Source organism: Liolophura sinensis, chromosome 7 (genome assembly GCF_032854445.1).
Source record: "Liolophura sinensis isolate JHLJ2023 chromosome 7, CUHK_Ljap_v2, whole genome shotgun sequence".
Lineage (NCBI taxonomy): Eukaryota > Metazoa > Mollusca > Polyplacophora > Chitonida > Chitonidae > Liolophura > Liolophura sinensis.
In genome coordinates this window covers 14,202,730-14,226,192 of record NC_088301.1, presented here as the reverse complement: position 1 = coordinate 14,226,192, position 23,463 = coordinate 14,202,730, and the positions used below count along the sequence as shown (strand labels likewise).

At 38.3% G+C, this 23,463-nt stretch overlaps 1 protein-coding gene across 1 annotated transcript; it reads right to left on the bottom strand.

The window, feature by feature from the left end:
- Window positions 1–1,674: 1,674 nt before the first annotated feature.
- On the bottom strand, window positions 1,675–23,372 carry LOC135470285 (coiled-coil domain-containing protein 178-like). The gene is made up of 21 exons (XM_064749132.1): window positions 23,113–23,372; window positions 20,746–21,012; window positions 19,414–19,500; window positions 18,079–18,300; window positions 17,506–17,676; window positions 16,439–16,684; window positions 15,643–15,793; window positions 15,412–15,481; window positions 14,565–14,707; window positions 13,957–14,110; window positions 13,050–13,145; window positions 11,977–12,113; window positions 10,774–10,957; window positions 9,506–9,637; window positions 6,993–7,085; window positions 6,628–6,741; window positions 5,515–5,660; window positions 5,036–5,121; window positions 4,228–4,301; window positions 3,437–3,586; window positions 1,675–2,704 (listed from the first exon to the last, which is right to left on the bottom strand). The coding sequence occupies exons 2-21, from the start codon at window positions 20,942–20,944 to the stop codon at window positions 2,432–2,434; spliced, it is 2,928 nt and encodes a 975-aa protein (XP_064605202.1). The 5' UTR covers window positions 20,945–21,012; window positions 23,113–23,372; the 3' UTR covers window positions 1,675–2,431.
- Between the last annotated feature and the right edge of the window lie 91 nt (window positions 23,373–23,463).

Below are 23,463 nucleotides of genomic sequence, written 5' to 3'. Positions count from 1 at the left end.
CATTGAATTTACCCTTTTAGCTTATTGTATTTAACACACTTTGATGGCCTCAGATTGGCCTCGTAAGGCTTATGACCTAAACTTTTCTTTTGACCTCTGTTTTGAGATTTGTGTAGGATCTCAAGTTTTCAGCACCAATTTGAAAGAAATATTTTCTGGCCTTTTATCTTAGGTTATACAGCAAACCTGAGTGGGGTGTTAGGGTTGGAATGGAATTTAATTTCATGACGTGGCGCTGGTTGAACCTTGCTCCATTGTTATATCAGTAATTGTTTGTAGAGAAACGTCTGCATTGTTATACTTGGGTTTCCTTCCACCATAATACTGGCTGCCGTGGTATAAGTAAAATATTTTTGAGTTTGGTGTAAAACACCAATCAGATAAATACATTACACTGTCTATAAGAAGAACTGCTATACTGGGAACTTGACTGCAGTGAAGGCAGATAGTTGTTACCAGATGGGATGAGGGTTGGTTCAGTCTGGCACTTCAACCCTACGGCCTGACAGTTGGGCCTACTGGCCGCATGAAACTGTCCACGACATAACCAAAAGAAAATCTTGCAAGATAAAAGACATGGCTTTTTGAGTCTAATGTCATTAGTTATCTTGCCAATCAAATTTCTGTCTGTGACTTAAAATTAACAGCAAAACAAGGCGGTGTTGATTGACAAAATCACCGCTTAGGAAACATAGGTATTAGCATAAACTCCTTCTCCTGCTACCCGAATCTTGCATGTCTGCCCTGGAGCTCGTCTTCTTACTGCACCAGACTGAAACAACAAGCTGGTCTCCATTATCAGTGAGGTCGTTCAGTGGGTGAAAGTCAAAAGTGAGGTGCTCCCAGTTCAATCAGAACACGAATCTGCAATACGTTACCATGGATGAAGAGACTTCTGCTTTCCTCAATATTTACATGAACAAGTATTAAATACCAGAACGACCATGGGTGGGAGGGTCTGCAGCAACCTGCAGATGGTCGTGGCGGTTTCCCCAGGTTCTGCCCGTTTTTCTACCCCAATAATGCTGACTCATCTCGTCGAAGTGAAATATTCTTGAGTACAGCGTGAAACACCGAGCAAATAAATGAATAAATCAATACCAGGGTCCAGTTTCACAAAGTGACATACAACATATATTTATCGTACATTTGTGGCATGATGTTTTATACCTCACTACTACTGTACCACTGTCCTATGTGTGCAATTATCGTACATACTATGGCTACAAAATTCTTTGTTGGGCGTAACTTGACCTTATCCGGAAAACAGGGTACATGAATGTCTGTAGGAAATTTTTTTTTTTGAATTCTGTTTAATGAAAATGCCAGGTGTTTAAAAAAATTAATACCGAAAAAAAAAATAATAAACAGATAAAGAAAAACCTACAAATTCCAACAAAAACTTTAGAGCAGAAGCCTCTAATCGGGTCTGTCGGCATACGCTTAATGTACATATTCTTAAATACCTGTATGGCATAGTAACCAGGATCATGAAAGTTACTGTTAGATAATCCTCCAGTACTCATTGCAAAAACTGTCATCAACCCACTATCATTTCAATGGTAAATCAAATTTCAATAATGTTGAAAGAAAAAAAAGAATACGGTGTTATTTCACAAAATTTATTAAGGATCATGTTAGTACCTAGCTGGTTTTAGGGACATGATCACTCTGTCAAAGATCACAGCTGTTTTATTTTTCATGAAATACTGAAATACACGGACAGATTTAATAACGTTTCCTACGGATACAAATATGCAAAGTTTTAAAAAAAATTCTCAATTTTAATTTGACTTAAATCAGACTGAAATGAAGAAACATATCATTACAATTTACACTGTTTAAAAAATACAGTGTATACAGCAGTGTCAACATTCAAAGCTGAAAATACAAGTATTCATAATGACCTCTTCACATATTCAAATCCTTCTTGAAAATAACCAAAAATATATGTACATTATACTTGACCTCATATATATGCACAAGTTTGGCTTGAAAAGTGTTGTCAAAATACCAGTAGTAATTTGTCAAAGGTTTGACAACATATAAATAATGTCTCTCTTTTTTTTTTTTGTTATGAATCAGTAATCAACATTCCCGAGACATAAAAACTTGAAATGCCTGAAATTAAATAATGCTATGTTTTCAAAGGCATGCATCAGGAATGCACATATTTGGAATTTAACAAAAAGAATAAGATTACATGAATACAAAAATTATAGTTCTCAAAACCTGTCTAAATCTACAGGTGTAGCTAACATACAACATCTGTTCTTTTTGTTTCGACAAAAACTTAATTAGAACTACAGATATGACTTTTGACTGAGTTGGCACCTACTTGTAAACTGAAAGTTAACCCCTTCCATAGATGAAAGTTCCTGTCTTATATTGTGCTATACATCATGGCATGCCCTCAACCTCAATCTGCCACTTAAGATCTGGCAGCCTGTGGGGGAGTCATGCCCTTACTTGGCGGTGTCACAGTGGGCAGCAGAGCCTGGTTAGTCTTCCCACCCAGCTCAGTTTGCAAGAAACGTGTAATGGAGCTGAGGGCCTTGTTCATGTTGGTCTGAAGCTCCATCACCTTAAACCCATTTTCACTCGACTCCGTCTCCAGTTTCTCCACTTCAGCCTCATTATACAGCCCACGGAACTTGAAGTACTCCACTAATGCTGCATGCATGCGTAACTGAAGGCTTCGCAGCTGAAAGCATATCAGATAGTGATGTATTTTTTCACATAGGCAGATATTTGACAGTGTACTTTTTCTTTGGACATTTTATCGGGCTTTACCCCAGGAGGCTGTCTGTATGACATGGGAGAATGGGTAATCCTTTTCAATGCTAACTCAACACCAAAGCCTCCCTTCCACCTGTGAGAACTGGATACTCTACTCAGTCAAAGATAAACAAATCTGGGATCTGCCAGAAGAGCTGATGATTTAGCAGATGTTGACATGACAGATGATGAATGAGTTGAGATGAAAAGGAAACCCCGCCTGTCAAACATGTGTGGTAAGATAGGGGTTCATGTGGAAGATATCTGAAAGTGTCCGACTACTAGTGTCCCAAAAGTAAGAAGAATTATGTTAAATAAAAAAAACAATGCTAGAGTAACTCATACCCAGTTGAGTGAACTCGCAAAATACAAACTTCTCTTCAGAGAGGTGAGTAAGCTGTGCTTACCCTTCATCAATAAATTTAACCACATGCATGTTTTGTATTACACATCATGTCTGCTCTGGTCATGTTATTTTATAATTTATATCAAGTTTAAACATGTCCCTACCTGAACAATACATTTTAGTCTTCAAAATCTTATGAATTATGTTTTGAAATGGCATCGAAAGTTATACTTTACTGGTTGAATTTATTGAGGTTTTAGGGTCTTTGCTTCAAAATACAATATCAATGAATTTTGTAGCCGTATAGCTTACTTGTTTGAGGTCTTTGATGGTGTTTTCCAGCTTGATGCGGTTTTCATACTCATCCAGCAGCTCATTCTTTGCCAGCACAAACTTGTTCTGTAGCTGGCGGTATTTGGAGGCCAAATTCTTGTTCTGTGTGAGGCACTGTTGCTTTTGGTCCTAACACAACACAAGGCATACAACAGCAGGATTATCAGGAAGGGAACATGTTACAAATCATTAAAACAAAAGGCAGTTACTCTGTTTAATCTAACATTTCGTCCATGAAAAAGTTACTAATTCGCCTCATTCTGAGAGTCTCATCGAACCTAGAAAGGCACTTTGGGGCTTGTCTGAGGGTAGGATGATAACCTACAGGAAAAATTTAATCTTCACCACCAACAGGAATATTTTAATGCCTATAGTTGCTGCTAAAAATGCATCTTTTTAGAGGGGAAATTTTAGGACAAACACTGTATATCTCATGAAAGCAAATGAAAAAAAGCGACGCCTCATAAAACAGTCCCCAAAGCAGAAGTACAGGATACCCTAAAGTGTAGTAGTTTTAGAGACGAGTCAAGAGTCACATATGACCTTTAACCTGAGGAAACAGGTCAAAGGTCAGTTGGATATGGTAATTGGGAAGGGGGACCCAACTGTGAATTCATGTGCAAGATTCATTCTCAGCAGTGTTACAGTCATTAGCAAATATGAAGTCTGATTTGAGAATGTAGGTCAAGGGTCAGTAAAAACTGACGACATAAAAAGTCGGGCAAGCGAAAAAAAAACCCCATCAACTCTGCATGGACAAAGATGCCTACCTCAAGGTTCTCCAGGCAGTTTTTACGGTCAGCAATAAACTTTTTCTGCTGATTGTCCAAGTTGAAGATCCTCTCTGCAAACAGAGGACATACATATACATGAAATACTTCTTCCTGTTCATTATTAACTTGACATGGAGTTTTAGTACTCACGCCAAAACTTTGCTACATAGGGAATTGAGATGTTACACGTACCCATAACCTTCAAAATGCTACATGTATACTAGACATCATGTTAAAGGAAGTAAGCTAAAAATCAGAAATCCCTGCAAAGAGTGCATAAGTCTTTTCTTTAACAACCTATGCATTTAAAGGTAAAGACATCACCAGACCAAAAGTATACAATTAAGTTTAAAGGGCACACCTTTTTATTTTTATGATGTTGCATAACTGATATCTCAATAAGCTAAAGTACAGTAAAATGAGCACATTGAGAAAATAGAAAGTGCTGACATGTTATCAATTTTAAACAATCAGGATGAAGTTATTTCTGTAACCCTATACTGCAGCTGTTTCTGCTGATATCACAAGAACACTGTTTTGTCTTTTAACCATATGAGCAGTGGTAAAAAGTACACGATGCAACACCACATTTGCAGTTTTCCTAATACAGCACATACCATGCTCTCTTAAGGATTCCAGATTAAAAATTACCATAATGTATGGAGCTGCCAAGCACATCAGAAAAAAAATGGCTGTGGTTGTTTAGTTTTCGGAAGAGGTTCCACTAAGGTCATATTATTTGTTATCTTTTATTGAACAACAGTCATGAATAGTTAATATATACACACTCCCTAAAACAACTGACCCTCTATAACATTCATGGATTCCTTCAGAGCATCCCTCATCTTCTCTCCAGTCTGCAGTTGAATTTTCAGTTCTTCATACTCACCACTGTTTAATTAAAGAATGGACAAATAAAACAGGTCAACCAAATCGGGGACCGGCAATGATTCAGTGTGATATTTTTTTTTTCAGAAAAAAATAATAACTGCTCTCTGTACACAGCATATTACAAGAACACTGTTTTGTCTTTTAATACATGGTCATTTACTTACTAATACATGGTCATTTTCCTTTTCCTGTTTCCTGATTTTGCTTCATAAAATTACCATATTTTTCTTTTACAGAACATCATTTAATTTATGTTTTACTCTGAATGAGAGAAATTTTCAATGGGTGTATTCAACAGATTTATCTCCCTTTCTCCCTTAAATGTTTTTCTTCTATCCTCTCCTTTTTAAACAATTCCTGCTTAATTATTTTGAAAACTCCTCAACAACTGACTGGAGCAACTGTGTTGATTTCTCTGTCTTATCCAGAACCCGGACCATCATGCTACTTGAGGCATCCATATCCTCCATGTTTTTGGTCATCAGCTCTGTTTTCCAGGTCATGTGATCCAGCTTCTTGTCAGAAGCCAGCATATCCTCCTGCCAATCACAACATAGAATGATGGATTAGTGCATATACACCAGCACTCTCTTACCCAAGAAATCCTAATAAAAGGATACAAAAATAGGAACTCTAAAACAAAGATTAAGGTTTGAAGGGACATGAACAAAGTTATGCCAATTTTGTCTTTATTTTTTTTATTTCAAATGTTCATTGTTGAGGCATATTTTTCATCCCTAAATTACCCCTCTATTTCATGCATGTCTTCTGTCAATGGTCGAAAATTTACAAAAATGACGTGAACAATGATCTCATCAGTTTAGTGGAACAAACTCAGAGCCCCAATGTGGGTGCTTCTCCCCACAGAATTGTTTTACCAGTTATCACAATTGACATCATCATTGCAGGTACTTAATTTTTGAACAGATCACTTTGACCTTAGGAAAACTGCAGTTTGACAACATTTTTACCCCATAACAAGAAAGCTGAAAAAGCTGCTTTTTGTATATACCTTTATATGTTAAAGAGCTACTACAGTATGAAGATCTTTATGTCCCAAAAACAAGGTTAAATGATGAGGATCAAGATAGTGTGAATTGATTTCCTAAACTGTACAAAAATTGCATTGTATTAAAACTGCTGGCGTTAATTTCGGAGGATGACATGGAAACAAGAAGTTTCCTCTTGTGACATCATGCAACAACACTTGGTATCACCCACTGCTGATGTATACTAACACATGATGTCATACTCTCAAATGCGCATGACGTCATTCCAGCATAACTGCCTTACTCAATGTTACATCTATCTGATTCATCGCTACATAAGGAATACTGTCACATCACATCAAGAGAATTTTACGGAAACTGCTGAAGATTTTGTTTTCGAGGGCTCCTCACTTATAGGTCATAGCCTAGCTGTCAGGATTAGGAAGATTTTGCTGAAAAATTAACCAAGGCATTAAAGCCATGCACCTTTACATGCCACCATGATCAATGACGTTACCTTCAGATGTCTATGGTGTGGTTCACATATCTTTAGCTGCTCTTCTATTTCTTTCTCAGTATTTTTCTCCTTCTCTACGGTTTCTTCAATTTGTCGTTTTAATTCTTCTATTTTCTACAAAAGCACAAAAAAAGAGACCAAATACTATGACAATAATTTAAGCATATAATAAGAAAATCCTAACATTCAATAATTCATGTGGAACTTCAAAAATGCTCCTTTATGTAAACTCACCAAAAAACACAATCACATAATCAAGAAAATGTCCATGAAATAAGATATCACTTAATATTAATTCATTTGTCACAGTATTCACTTCCATGAGGGTTCATATAAAATAAAACAAAATGTGAATGTAGTGGTACCTTTAACTTTGACTCCTGGGCTGATCGAAGTCGTGTGACTTTGTCTTCCACCTGTGATACAGCTACTGTCACATCATTGGCTACCACAGATACCTGAAAAAAGACATCAAAAATTTTTATATCACAACACAAAGCTACACTGATTATATCTTGGCGTATTGTAACAACTGACATTGTTCAGGTATAAAAACTGGCTAAAAGAACACACTAATGCACAAGCCTAGACATATTCATTTCCCATATGAATAGAATATGAATAGAATGTATGCCTCAAAGTCAAGAGACCTGGAATCAAAGCCAGGTCATACTAATGACTTCATAAATATGGTTCTTGTGGCTGCCTTGCTTGGTGTTCAGTGCTGTAAAGTTAGAGGAAGGAAACGGGACTGGTGAGTCCTGTGTCAGTGTAGTGTGACTGGGTGGGGGGTGTCATGTTTGGTGTCTTTCGCATGATACTTCACAGGCAGCAGCACTTTGGCGGCATGAACGGGCCCTGCCACAAAACACAGAACACTGTATGTGCACACACACAATGACTCCTCATCATTTGAATGAACTTAGATTTAATAGCAAAGGCTACCAAAAAGCTCAACTGTAAGAGACACATGAATGCAAAACTTCAGCTCAATATGTAAAGTACTGAAGTAATTAATACGCATGCACACAGGATGACAATGGTTCCAATACACTCAGTCTTGAATTTTGTAATTTACAGTAATTATTATGCACACAGAGCTTGAACGATTGAACATCCACCTCACATATGCATAACTTCAGCTCAATACATGCAGTACTTGAGATACCATCCCTAACTTTTGCACTGATTCTAATACACAATACATGAATTTTGTAATTTATGCTATTTAATAGGCACACAGAGAATCAACAATAGAACAAACAACAGAACATCCTGTTCTTGTAACTGAGCTCCACATGTGTGCAAAACCTGAGCTCAATATATGCAGTCGTTTTTATTTATTTATTTATTTATTTGATTGGTGTTTTACGCCATACTCAAGAATATTTCACTTATACGACGGCGGGCAGCATTATGGTGGGTGGAAACCGGGCAGAGCCCAGGGGAAATCCACAACCATCCGCAGGTTGCTGAGAAACCTTCCAACATACTGCCGCAGTAATTTTTAAGATACTACACTTAACATTTTGTTTAACATTGTTTTCCCAGTCATTGCATACTGACGCCAAAATTCAGGGTATGACATAAGCTACACTCGCAGGCCTACTATGTACAGGCGAGCTATGAATTGTTAAATATCACATAAAACCAAATGCATATATATGCGTACACAGATTCATTTCAGAAGACTGCAGCGAAAAGCTCCACCCTAAAGGATGCAAGGTCCTTGGCTCAGTTGGTGAAAGCATTGGCTTGTATTGTCACTGGTTCAAATTCTGCTCTTGCTATGTCAGCTGTGGATTTAAGGCAGAAGGGTTGTGGTTTACTCTTAACACTGTGGTTTACTCTTAATACTCTGGTTTCCTCCACCCATAAAACCTGACAGCCCTCAAGTAGGTGAAAAATTACTGATCATGGACAGAACATGGATCACAAAAATTTCAATCTCGGCAACTTCAGAGCAGAAAATATATGCGCAAACATTACATATAGGTGACATTGAAAATCACAATGTGAAATTTACTACCTATAACTTGGGAATAGCAAATGAGGGAATGGAAGTCACTTTGTCAGGCAATGTGACAAATGACTTTTAGAAGATTTCCACGCAGGACCCAATAAGCAGTCATGTACCAAAAGAGTTTTTTTTTTAAGCAAGGAGGTCTAAAAGTCAATTTCTACTATCATCCAAGTCTTAGGATTTGTACTTCTGGGCGTTTCTGAATGAAGGGGGCTTCCCCAGATGTAGACAAGTACAACACTCTCTGTTTGTGCAAGTGAAGTATCCTAATTCCTCAGCACATTTATAATAAGGTTTTGGAGACAAAACTACACTGGTTGGATTTGTCAGTTTCAGGGCTTTGCCAAATATATAATTTTATCAGTCTGCATAGAATAATGCCTTCAGAATAAGCTTGAATAAACACCTTGCAAACATGTGAAAAACTTGAAGAATTACAGTACTCCGCTGCTTTAAGAGCACAACTGTAGAGAAACAGCCACATATTGCAGAGGAGAACAAAAGACAACACCTTCATTTTGGGCAGGCCATGTTCCTCGTTAGTTTTTAAGACTAAGAAAGTCATATATTGCCCATTGGGTTAATACACCCATGGTCAATAACAGCACTTCGCTATGAGTTCAAGTCCAGCTCATGCTGGCTTCCTCTCTGGCCGTAAGTGGAAAGGTCTGCCAACAACCTGCGGATGGTTGTGGGTTTCCCCTGGGCTGTGCCCGGTTTCCACCCACCATAATGCTGCCCGCCGTCGTATAAGTGAAATATTCTTGAGTACGGCGTAAAACACCAATCAAATAAATAAATAAATAACAGCACTTCATTTTACCAATGCAAATTTGCTACTGCTGGATGATTTACCTTCTCTTTCTTCTCAAGGGTTTCTGCTGAGGACTTGCTCACATCTGACGTATCCGAGGAAATGCGAGCCTGGAGAACAGTTCTTGTATGTACCTCATCCTTCACCTGACGCCTCAGTGTGTCCATGGTTTGCTGAAAGTAGATGTTACTTCCAGCAAATACTGCATCTGATACTTTTATGACATTTAATGTTTCTTCTAAACATTTCTAAACATCTTCAAACATTTATGGAGAGACATCCACATCAAGCCAAGGTTTGTTGCTTTAGAATGTGCCTAAAATACTTTGGGATTTCTCTTCAAATCGACAGTCTTGTCTTCCTTACACTAGGGTCTGGCTGTGTATGTGGCTGACCTACCCTAATTCGTTGACCATTTTGACCAGATTCTGAGGGAAAGTTGACAAAACAGGGTCAGGAGCTGTAGGTGAATCTGATCAGACAAGTTGAATAGCGCACCGTGGGCGGTTGATGGTTCTCACCCATATAACTGTAGACAATATAGAAAGTCGGCAGGTGTCAACTGGTCAGCGATGTGCATGTATACACTTTTGCCAGTCAAGGTGTGGCGTATGCTTTGAGTGGTCAGTCTGAGTCAACATGCAAGGCAAAAATAGAGGCCCCTTCACTCAAGTGATTTCCCAAGCCACGCTGTCTTTTGTGTACTATTATTTGTTCACTACGGGCAATGACGTTCCTACAGTTTTACAGCCTTTTCTTCCTCCCAGGCAAGCTACTACCTTGAGGCTGTGTTAACTTAGCACACTTACCTTGAGACTTTCCTCCAGTTTTACAGCCTTATCTTCCTTCCCAGCAAGATGCTCCCTTAAGCCTGTGTTAACATAACACACTTACCTTGAGACTTTCCTCCAGTTTTACAGCCTTCTCTTCCTCCCCGGCAAGCTGCTCCCTTAAGGCTGTGTTAACTTAGCACACTTACCTTGAGACTTTCCTCCAGTTTTACAGCCTTATCTTCCTTCCCGGCAAGATGCTCCCTTAAGCCTGTGTTAACATAACACACTTACCTTGAGACTTTCCTCCAGTTTTACAGCCTTCTCTTCCTCCCCGGCAAGCTGCTCCCTTAAGGCTGTGTTAACTTAGCACACTTACCTTGAGACTTTCCTCCAGTTTTACAGCCTTATCTTCCTTCCCGGCAAGATGCTCCCTTAAAGCTGTGTTAACTTAACACACTTACCTTGAGACTTTCCTACAGTTTTACAGCTCCCAGGCAAGCTGCTACCTTAAGGCTGTGTTAACTTAGCACACTTACCTTGAGACTTTCCTCCAGTTTTACAGCCTTCTCTTCCTCCCCGGCAAGCTGCTCCCTTAAGGCTGTGTTTATGGTGAAAACTCTCTGGTGGTCCTCAATAATGACCTCCATCTGCTGCTCAGTCCTGACCATATCCTTCTTCAGTCGCGCAATGTTCCTCTCATCAGACTTCCTTTGTTTTTCACTGAAAATATTTTTGATTTCGCTGCAGGAGCAATAGCTGTTGTACACAAGAACATTATGCTGTATTTGCATCAATACACTATGAATTATGTGTTATTGTAGTTCACCTAAGGTTTAGTATATTTCAAGTGACACATTTTGCTTAATTCTGACTGATTCATGGACCTTATGTGATCAATTTTTGGGAACCTTGAATAATTTCTGAACAGAAAAACTTTTGAACTGACATCAAAAGTATTATTTAAAGGCCAGTAAGTGCTTCTAAAAATACAAAATTTACATGAAAAATGAAACACGCGTGTTTTATTCCTTAAAAAATAGTATGATGTGGCCTAACATACAAACTACAAAAAGTTTACTGGCTTTCTCTTGGAGCATAAAAATGGCTTTAAAGTACAACCCTGTTCATGAATTAAGTAGCTTGCTGTGGTGACGTCAACAGTGATAGTTGTCTGAAGAACCTTGTTGGGGGAAGAACCCGAATTGGGGGCGCTAAGCTCCACATCCCAGTAAGTTCATCAATGACATTATTTCTGAATATTTCTGACCACGGACAGAAAATGTGCATGAAATAGGGGAGATGGTAATAACCATAAAATATGACTCAAAAATGAATTTGTTTCAGTACTTTTTTGGCATCGAGTCTTTTTTCATGCTCCTTCAAATCATACTCTTTGTTTCACAGTACTTTTTCATGTATCCTTTAAGTTGAAATACAGTATGTGCACCAAATTACTGGATATAATGAGATAAAAACAATTAATTTTTTTCTTTCAGAATCTATTTAAGCACTATTGTAAAATATTTTGAAAGAAAAGCATATCTGTCTTCAAGGCAACTGATATATATGTACATATAAAACTGAAATAGTACATCTTGTCAATGAGAGTCATTCAATGATCACCATGTAGGTTCTCGGTAAAATCCGAAAGTTTATAATTTGAAAAGCTAAACTAACTGGGGTTCAAAACAAAATTACCTGAAGATTTTGAACTGGTAAGAAGTTTGAGAACAACTCACCACTTTGCTATTTTATCTTCAGCATCCTGGATTTCCATATCTACCTCCTTGTTCTTGATTGTCATTCTTCTCAAGTTCTTTTCTTTCTTCTTCTTCTTGATGTGCATTTCGCTAATCTGACGGGCATTGTCAGCTTTCTGCAAGACACAATTCCTGAACATGAGCAGAACTTGTCTAATGTCAATTGCACATCTCTAGTGTCACTTCCCCACATCACCAGCATGGCTGCAGCACTACTCTTCCCTCACCTCTTAATCTCTTTAACTCACCAATCTTATCATTTCCCTAATCACCTAATTTCCCTGATGTCTCTAACCAGTACTTTCCAGGATGTTCTGATTAAATTAAAGGATTCGTGAAATGTAATGTTTTCCGCATTCTACGTTTACTCATTTTATGTATTTGACTGGTGTTTCACGCCATACTAAAGAAAGTTTCACTTATACAATGGCGGCCAGCATTATGGTGGGAGAAAAAGGGGCAGAGCCAGGGGGAAATCCACAACCATCCATAGGTTGCTTCCCACATTCTGCACTTGATGTATCTACTTATTCATAATGTCATCTAACATGCGCATTAATAAGTACCAATATAGTTTACAGTATATATCTGAGGAGCTGAAAATTACTTGAAAGGTAAGGTAGTCATCCAGATTGTGTCGCATCGTGCATGGATGAATTGTAATCATAAAGATCTTACATCTGGCTCATTGATTAAAAAAAAAACAGAATTTTTGGCCAAAAAACTCCTCATTCCATTTCCTTTAAGCACAGGGTCGTATTTGATAGAGATATTCCAGCTCTCTGTTGCTGGAATGCCGTATCCAACATCGAACAAAATCCTGCAGTCTTCAATGAACATCAAGTCATGTGTATGACCTGTATATTCCTGAATGCTGCCACCCATGTCAAATGCATCTGCTGACTAGGTTATCTCCCTTCATCAGCATTCTTGGGATATATGGCTAAATCTGTGACGCCTGGCCCAACAAGATGGTTACTGATCCTATATATTTCCATATCCTGTGAGTGAGTATTACTGTGTAACAAATCATAGGCCTCTGAAGAACCTACCCGTAAGTCTAGGTCTTGCTGGAGCTGCTGGTTCTCATTTGTCAGACGTCGGTGTTCAAACTCCGCCTCTGTGATCAACGTGTCCAATTCCCTCACCTACACAAACACAATTTCAATAAATTCAATCTCAAAAAATTATTCACATTTACTTTTTACAATGACACTCATTGCACTGAATACCAGTCATGTAAAAAAAACAAAAAGCAGAACAATCACTGTATTACCAAAGTTTAGCATTTGTGATGTTTGTGAAGTGACACATTTTGCTTTATTCTGATTGATTCATCCACCTTATTGGGCAACTTAAAAAGTTTTGTTGAAAAACTCAAGTGTAGACTTTACCGTTATCATATTACAGCCTTTTTTGGCTTACCAAACATTAGGAAAAAATACAGTGACAGAGAGCCAGCTTTTGCTGTTATTTTTTTCCCCCCCATATATCAGCTCTATGGGAGTATGGTACAACATTCGGGACATATCAGTGGCCTTAACTGTAAGAAACATATGCCATATGATACCAGAGTTATACGCATGACCCATATAATAGTCAAAATATGTCCAGCACAAATTTCGTAATCAATTAACCAGAAAATATGCACAAGTGCAGACAGCTCCAATGAAAATGTGAAAAAATAGCCTGACAGTGCACAACTTCATGTCATTTTGCACACTTTGTGTGGGTCCGAGAATCCTAAAAATTGCCGAGATATGCTCCGCACAAATCTGAGCTAGACAGGCGGTCAGACGTAAACAGCTATTGCTACATGTATATATTTACTACATAATAAGTGAAGCACCCTTTCTCCAAATGCACTTTTTGAGAAATTCAATATGCCAAATCCACAAATTTTAAACTTTAAACATCATCAACACAAGAAAAATAAAAAACAAGATCACTCAGTTTTACCTTGGCAGCTTGCATCTCCTCTGCATATTTGGCATTTTCATTTCTGACTTCAAGCACTGACTTCTCTTGTTGGTTTTGCTTCAGGTGTTGAGTAATATCATTAGCCTGGTGGGTGTATGTGTTAAAAGCTCTCTCAGCGTCAGCCAGTTCATTGCTGAAATATTTTAATGATTGTTGTTTAATTTCCATTCTCAAGAGCTATTCACTTATATGATGAGTTGTTCAGTTAGGGGTAAACCACTGACCTTTGGCAAGTTACTGATAAACTTTCCTATGTGTATAGATACACTGTATGTACACCATACTTGTAGAAGACAAGTAGTCCTAATGAACGTTAGACAGCACAGAGCAACTGCCAGCAATGCAAGTCAATTGGTGGAATATAATCAGGTACACATGAAACCAAAGATTAGTTTGTAGCTTACTTCATGCCACATGCATTTCTTTAGCATTCGTTAGCATCAAATCTACCAGAAAACAATGATAACGACGAGAAAGTGATAAAAATGATATGAGGCCAAAACAACTCAAAAACTGCAAACGGCAGATAATTCATAGTAGATGAAATTCTCCGAGTTCACAATACCACATGAAATGAGTGGACCCACCTGATGGCGCTTAACTCGTTTCTAACAGCGCCTAGCTCTTTTCTGATCAAGGCCCTCTCTGACTCAGCCTTCTGGTTTGCCTCCCTTGATTTGGATTCTGTTTTGGCTTGTCGTGTCAGTGTCAGTTCCAGTTCTTTATTTGTCTATAAATACAAAGAAGTTAACATTTTAAAAAAACATGCATCAATACAGATCCTTTCCTTCCTAATGTAATCTTTCAATAGGTGTGCAGTCTGCAATTCATTCCTGCTTTAGTGGTGATCATTTGTAATACTGGAAAGGTATTACTAATATATATCAAGAAAACTAGGGTCAATTAAGCCTGGGCCCAAGTCGCCAATGTGCGAGAAAGGTACCTCGTTTAACTATAATCCAATGATACACAACCACATATATGCAGTACATTCCTGTTACATTACCTAACAGCTAAAAAAATACCATGAAAAAAAATATATTTACACGTATATTCTTATGATTTAGTATGAGCATTTCAGGCCGATTCTGCAAAGCTCTATCTTTTTGAAAAATGATTTTAGGAAAATTTTTGCACTCTAGAAGTTAAAATTTTGTTTGTAAATTCATTGTAATCTTAAGGCAAAAGTGCTTACACCTCATCTTCCAGTACCAAAAACTAAGCATTATAGGAAGGTTTCAAATTTTGACTTAAGTCAGAAATTGCTTTGAGGAATCAGTCCCAGAACTATAAAGAGCGCACATGATCAGGGTAACATGTCAGCAAGATCCATTCATTCACACACTATAACAGATATACAATCACATACAAGTACATATACATTAAATTAGATTGTACATTAAATACCTATGCATTACAAGAGACCTTCTTTACCTCAAGCTGCGCTAATCTTATTTTTTCCATAGCCGATAATTCCAGTTCCAGCTTTTCCTGCACAAGAGGACTGGTAAAAAGAAAATATATTTAAAGTATCAATTTAGAAAACATGTCATATACAGAATAATACAGGGACAAGTTACAAGTTAATGTAATGGAAAAGAAACTACACATGCAACTTTCTAAATATATGTAAAACTAAAATTCCACTGAAAGAAAAAAACTCACATGTGCTTGTCAACGAAAGCAATGTCCTCCTTTAGCCTCTTATTCAGCACCTCAGCAATGTTGGTTTTGTTCCTAATCCTGTCTTCACTGCGGGAACTGTAGGCCACATGCCACTGTAGCTCATTCACATCCAGGATGCAGGCCTCGTGCTCTGTGTACAGCAATCAAGAGATATCGCTCAACACTGTACAGAAGTAGAGCACATAATAAGAGGCCGTCTGGAGGTCTTGTGAAAGCAATACATGTCAACCTACTGGTTTGAGCCATCATAACAGTACCAAGTTCATAAGGTAACACTAATTTCATTCTGTGCTTTACTGGCAAGAAAAAAAAACACTAAAAAAATCCAAAAATAGAATAACAAATAAAACTGAAAATCCACTGTCTTATTTTGTCTGATCTTGATATTTTTATGATCTTCCTGTATTTCAAACCTTTCCAATACAATCCAAATTTCTCACAGAATTGGATAATTTTTCAAGTTTTTATGCCCTCCTTTTCCAGCAATGGAAAAAGATTTTTGTCTGTAAAACAACAATTAATTTAAATTGGTGTGGCACAACAGAAAAACGGAATGGCCATAATTTTGTTGAATATGGAGTGAACTGCCCAAAACTTAACCTTTGCCTAAACGTGTACTAAGTTTCAATTCAATAAGGTCAGCCATCTTGAAAAAGAATCCAGAACACTGCTCTGTGACAAAATAACAGATGGAGGAACAAACTGAGGTACTGACGAAAATCCCTGGTTCAGTACCACTGCATGTACATAAAAAGGCCCATGTAACCTTACTCACCCTGCTGCACAAGTTCAGGTAAATCCACTAGCCTCTTCATGCCTAGAGCCTCCATCCTGTCCTCCAGGTTTTGTACTTTGCTCTTCTCGTTTTTCAGTTTCTCCTCGGTGAGCTGACGATCGTTATCGAGCCGCGCCAGAAGGGTCATGACCTCTTCTATTACGTCTTCTGCCCCTAGATAAGGGACATCAGCCTCTGCCTCATGTATGACATCTCCTGCACTTTTCTCTTCCACTGATTCATCTGCTGAAGAGAAATGGCAAATTGTTTCCATTTCATTAAGTTGTTTCATCTCTAACAAAAAAAATAGCATAAGAATGTTCAATAGATACTCACCAAAACAAGATGTACACAGCCTCATATTTAAAACAATGGTTAAAAGAAGGCCTGGTTCAGTGACAAGCTTTCAGCAGGGTCAAAAATGTTGCCCTTTTATCATAGTGACTATTTTCTATTATGGTTAGCAGAAGTCCATTACCTAGAAGTATGTAACTTCCCTATAGGCTGTCTGCGCGACACTTTACAATTTTCTTTGATCTCTAACACATTATGTGACATATCTGCGTAGCCATGTATTTTTTTTTCTCTCTATTGCTAAGCTAACGGCTGATGCATGATGGGTTCCAAACATGGTTGTGTTGAGACACACTTTAACAAATTATGACAACAGAAACTTTTGTTTTATAGGTGCTTGGAAATATAACAATAGTAATGGGTTATTAGCTGCATAGCAGCAATAATCAGCAAAATCCTAGTTTTTTGGTTACAGAGTTTCAGTTTCAAGCTGTGGCCAGTTCTTTTAGCAGCTGTTTACAATTAGATTTTCCACGATTCAGTTGACAATTTCAAGCCAAGAGGTTGGCATATTTCTCCACCAGGTAACACGAGCTTCTACAGATGACGTAACGTGTGTACTGTGCAGTGGAGTCAAGCTGAAGGGAAGTTGCATATTTCTAGGTAATGGACTTTTGCTATTACACACATTATTATTATTATTTTGCATTTACACACAATCACCCAGCTGTTTTTTTAATCAATCACAACCTTTGTACAAGGACAGTACATACCTTTTTCCACCTTTCCGCCAATGCCTAGAATTGACAGATCGGTTTTGCTATCAGAGTCACCTGATGATCGTGAACTTGCGCTTAATGTTTGAGATTTTCTTCTACTCGCGGCAAATTCCTCAACAGTGGACTCATCCGTTCCAAACTTCAATGTTTGACGGCTAGGGCTCCCTGCCAACATTAAAAATCCCAAAGAACATGACAACAGATGTAAGTGTGAACAAGAAGTGAGTGAGACATGCACAGTCCCATAGCATGTGCAAAACTCAGAACACAAGTAATGACTTGCTATTTTCAGTTGGTTGCTTTAGAAACGAGAAATGTGACTTGATCCAACCTATTTTAAAAATAAAGTACTCCATTCCAATATGAACCTTAATACCAAAAATGGAAGCCCTGTGTGAAACTTTAGAGGTAATTTCACGTCATTTCAAAAGTAAGACGTCCAATGTGTCCTCCTGAAAAAAAGCAACATATGATATGAAACAAGCAACCAAGTTCTTAACGCCATGCTCTTGGAAAAAAAAAAGGATAATAGGAAATGAGCTACTAAGTCTGCTTGGCCCTAACTACCTCCGGAGCAGGAAGTTTGCCTGGAGGACATGCGTGAGGACTGTCTACTGGCACTGTCCTCCTCTCCTCTCCTGAACCACTCCTCTATGATGCTCTGTACCAGTTCCAGGTGAGAAACGGCCTTGTTCACACATGGGTACATGATGTTAGACAACTCACAGCTCCTCCTACGCTGCAAGGCTGGCACCCGAGGCCAGTTGGCAGGAAGAGGGCCAAGGGTGTCTGAAAACAGAAGGCAGGGTTATTTGTTATCTTTCGTTATCGTTACTTTATGTGATTAAGTTTAATGATGTACTCAATTTTTCACTCATATAACAGAAATCAGGTTTATGGGTGGAGGAAACCAGAGTGCCTGGAGGATACTAGAGTGCTCGAGTAAACCAGCAACCCTGGCCAGATAGGTGACAAACCTCCTTACTTAGTCACATCCAAACTAACCTCACTGCCAAAGGGCTTGAAGGTAGCAGTGAACAAAATGTCTGAACCAGCAATGGCCCACTGTGATAATTAGCACATGGAGTCATATATGTGTTCTTCCCTCATGTCCAGCTTACGATACTTACTAGTGGGGCCTGTTGAGGATTTCCAAATTGTGATCCTGTGGTATCAAATCTATTACATGAGACCGAAAAAATTTTGTTTGTTTTGAGCTGATATTTTTAAAAGTATGATAGGATAAACCTCATCTTCCTGTGACCTGTTCAATAGAATATAATGACTGTTTCAACACACCAGTCCTTAAGATTTATTATACTCAGCACTTTTTATCCCAATGACCAAAACATGGACATTCTTTTAGTCTTAATTTATCGAAAGAAATCATTAAAGTTAAGTGACATTAATTTTTGTGTTCATTCTAATACGAGGTAAAAATGCTCCTAACATAGGGCAGTTTTGAAAAACAGAATATTTGTAAAAAGCAATGTTGAAGGGAAACAGTCTCTATTTGCTGTCTGCTTCCAGTGGCCAATCCAATCAGTTTCACAGATGTCAACTAGTGACCACAGGTGACTGCCTCTGTTACATGTATGTGACTTGGGTCGCCCCTACTTTAAAAGATATATTTCTGATACCAGCTAACATGGGAACACTGACATGCCCCATGCAAATTCCATTGTGTTCCCTTCTGTGATTGCATGGTTAAGACTTGTTATTTCCAAAGTTGTTAAAGTTCACCTGGGAAAAGCTGATCTGTGTCTGGATAAGGTGGTTAAATTAAGTCTTTCCCTAAAGAATTTAATAGAAGCTTCTAGAAAGAACTAAACACTGAACTCGTTAATACTAAGTTTCTGATTCAATGGACTGAATACCAGATGATCTACAAAATGTTCATACCATGCTCCTCCAACTGAACATCTCCATCATGTGAGACATCTTCTGTTAGTTGTTCCTGTTTAGAAGCCACTTCTTCTTCCTCATGAACTGCAAATAAAAAAACATTAGATATCACATTGCAACAAGGGTCCATTTCAGAGGTGTACAAGATTTAAGCGAGTTTCACAAATAGCCAGTTTCAACCAAAGCGAGTCTTTTGGGAGCATATTGCGAAATATATACTTGTATGGTGTGAGAACGCTTGCCCTTGGTCTCAGTCCGCAGCCAACGGTCGTTTTTACTCTTTTGGGTAGGGTCAAACAATCTATGTCCACTGGTCGTACATGCAAGCAAAAGACTCTCTCTGGCTCGCAAGATGAAACTCGTTTTGTGTGAGATCCAATTTAGTTACATTCTATCATATCAATTTTTTCCCCCTCTTCATACTGGCTATTTATTTTGTCTTTTTTCAGCAGAAATGCTTCATTAAAAAAAAAATGATACATATGTGATAAAACCACAGTACTTAAAAATTAACATTTATCACAGAGATAAAAATAACAGCCAATTAAAAGAAGCAAAATTATAGCACAAAGATATGTTACAGGACTCGATCATTAATCAACACCTGTCCCAGTAATGCATTGATACGATGTTACCTGCCCAAACATATCAAACACCTGCCCCAAAAGTACACAGGTTTGAAATTCACTGAAATGAATGGCGGTGTGAAAAAGCTTGATTATTTAAGATATCTACACGTAATTTATTTATAGTAATTACTGATATTTTAACATGCTTTTCCGCTGCAGTTCTTCTTCTGTGGACTGAGCATAATTATTTTATATGTGGCTTTATGGCTTTTTAATCATTTATTATGTGGTTTTATTTCTTATGTGGCTTTCCAGTCTTGGCCCTTAAGTAGCATTTATTCTGCCTACAGTGGTGTTGCAGGTAACAACTGAAAACCTTTCACCCACAAGCTTAACAACACAAAACTTTTCAGAGTAGTCTCCCCTATCTAGTATATGTATTTCATTTCAGCTCGAGATGAAAACTTCGATTAACAGCAACAACAAACGTTTTTGATTGGTAAATATTACATAATATTCTTAACATTAGATCATATTTTACCAGTCTTTTACTGCAAAATGCATTTACAAACGTTTTAGTGAAACCGGACAGCAGTTAGTTAGTCAGTGGCTTTGAGCCTTTCTCAAGTATGTTTCAACTTTTCAGGGCAGGCGGACTATCGGGAAGGCGTTAACTTCAAGCCCTGTGTCATCGTTGAGAAAATAGAGACAGCCAACAGATATTCCCTGAAGTACATGGAAGGTTAGGTGTGTTACCTACCTGGATCTGCAAAAGATTCACTGCGAGGTCTGATGCTTGGCAAGGCTACTATAGAACTGCTGCTCAGGTTACAATGTAATTTACTGGCTCTACCTCCATCTTCAGAGAAGACAAAAGTTTCCTCCTTGAACCTGACCCTTTCAGGCATATGGCGAGATTCGACATCTTCTATACGCACAACTTTATTGCTGGCAGCCATTTTGCTGTTGGATTGTTAGGTTGGTGAAATTCACAAGACGGTACCCAAATTTGTTTGAGTATCCTTCCCTGTAAAAGATAAAACCCTGAAACATTATAGTAATTAAACTGAAAATTCTGCTACGTAAGAATACAGGGTTTTAGGCAATTACTATATAATAAGCTCAAGTGCTTCACAAAAGTTCTATTTCATGCATGTAGCTATACACTTTGTCCCTGAACAAAAAAACCCATGCAAATCAAAAGGTCAACCCAAGGCAATTTTACATTGTATTAAATGTAAAGGTAGAAAATTCATTTTTCGCACAATTTCTCTAATTGCGACTTTAACAGAATTCTCATTTCAAGGCACATATTGGCTGAATTTATTTCATGTACAACAACAGAAGATTAATAGTACCAAATTACTTTCGTTGAATTTTTTTTAAAAATCATTTTCTATCTAGCAAACCTATAAGACTGAGTGTAGTTAATGGAGCAATTGAATGTCTTTTTATTTTATTTATTTATTTCATTGGAATTTTGCATGACATGTACAAGACATAAAACAAAGATTAAGCTTTGGAGACTGGACCAACCCTCCTGGCATATGGCCACAGTCAAATCAGAAAGAAAATATGTACGACCTCATACTTCGTAGGCTAGCATGGCATTCAATATCAATCGGTCATACATACACACCACAGAGAGGGCAGCCTATATATGTGACCTTTGATATATTAACATGTTGTTTTAGCCCTGGCTTCAATGGGGCTTGCATATAAGTAGTCAGATTGCTCCCATTTACCTCTTAAGGAAACATTGTAAACTGTTGGAACAGTCGGCTACTAACCTTCCCAGATTGTCCAGTTACTCCTTTACAATGCCTAGCATCTCTAGGCACTTCATGGTTGAAGCCCTGAGCTGTCGTTCATCCCAAAGGTAAATATCCATCCACATTTCAGCAAGCTCAACCTGTCAACTAATTCCAAGTTTCCAAAATGGCGGCTGCTTCCTGGGCCTTGCGATTGCAAACGGTGGCCATGCGTGTCCCAGGAACTCTGATGGTGTATGTGATGGGCAGCCATCTTTATAAAGTTCAAGAGAGCTGAAAAGTTGAACTTGCTGAAATATGGATAGATATTTCACTTTGGGGTGGTCAACAACTCAGCACTTTCACAGTCAGACAAACGGGCCCCGATGGCTCAGTCGGTAGAGCATCTGCTTCGGGGGTGGAAGATCTAGGGTCAATCCTAAGACCTTAAAAAGGTGCTGTCGGGCATTAAGCACTGTAAAAAATCGAGGAACTGGACAGGTTGGGGAGGTTAGTAATCCACTGTTTTTCAAAATTTTACATTCTTTCTTGTTGAAAGGGAGTAATCCATGACTATACCAGCCCCAGCGAAGCATAGTCATCAATAGTCCATCTTGATTGACTCAGTGTGCTTTTTTTAAAATTCTGACAGTCATCCTAACACTGAGTCCATCAACACTCCCAAAAAACATGGTGTGGGTTTCAAACTCCCATCTCCTTCTCACTTATGGCAATCTAACTCACCTCCTCTGCTCATTTATATGTAATCTTATGGTGGAATCTCCAATAATATCCTTTTAATTTACTATCCTCACCTATGAAATTAATTAACTTGCTGCATGATGGTCACATCGACTGCTAGAGCTTTGGCAGTACTAAGTGCCTCGCTGTCAACAGCCATTTTGAAGTGTTACCTGACCTACTTCTGGATTTGAAATGCAACTGAGTTCTGGTATTGAGATCCTCTAGAAAACTATTTTAATTAAAATCGCCGTCTGCAAGAACAATTTCAACCTTCTTAATTCAATCTATCCACAACGGCATAAAACAGAACTTGTGTTTTCAGTGTAGGTAAATTTGGGTGCCGTGAGCGCGGACCTCATTGAGATCGACTCTATTGAGTTGGAGTTCGCAGATGTGCGGCCATTTGTTTGAGAAGTGTTGATGGATTTAGTGTGACAATGAATGTTAGAATTTTAAAAAGGCACAATGAGTTCATCTAGATGGACTAAATCATCCTAAGCTAATGTTCTTGAAAGTCTATTTTTCCCCCTTCTGTAAATACCTACCTGATGCCTAGAGCCAGGTAATCATATTCAAACTATACCAATACGCTAAAAATTTTAATCATTGTGGATTTAGACGTCCATACTGACTTTACTGTCAATGTGAAGCATTCCGTCCGCTCCACTCTCCAGTCACGTTGTTGTTGTTCTTGTCCATGACAGCTGGGAACAGGCAACGCAGTCCGTGAATTATAAAGTATGTGTCATCACCTTCTCGGCAGCGTTATTAACGCCTTCGTCAGGTTGATGATATTTTCTAGGATTTCGCTACTCGTGTATTGTGATCAAATATTCCTAATTGGCCATTCATTAAGGAAACAAGCGGCTGGTCACTTCTGAAGTACTCAGGCTCCATTTTGACGCCATTTTGAAATACATTGTCGTCAAGCACGGAAACTCCCGACAGCTCCCGAAGTCTGCCAGTACATTTCCAAAATGGCG

What these genes read in the sequence shown, in the direction of transcription:
- LOC135470285 (XM_064749132.1), bottom strand. Translation starts at nt 20,944, where the DNA reads ATGGCTGCCAGCAATAAAGTTGTGCGTATAGAAGATGTCGAATCTCGC. An exon ending in ATCCATGAATGTTATAGAGG is followed by an intron (nt 4,302 to 5,035) that starts GTCAGTTGTTTT and finishes CTCTGTTTGCAG; the next exon opens with AGAGGATCTTCAACTTGGAC. An exon ending in ACTGCCTGGAGAACCTTGAG is followed by an intron (nt 3,587 to 4,227) that starts GTAGGCATCTTT and finishes GTGTTGTGTTAG; the next exon opens with GACCAAAAGCAACAGTGCCT.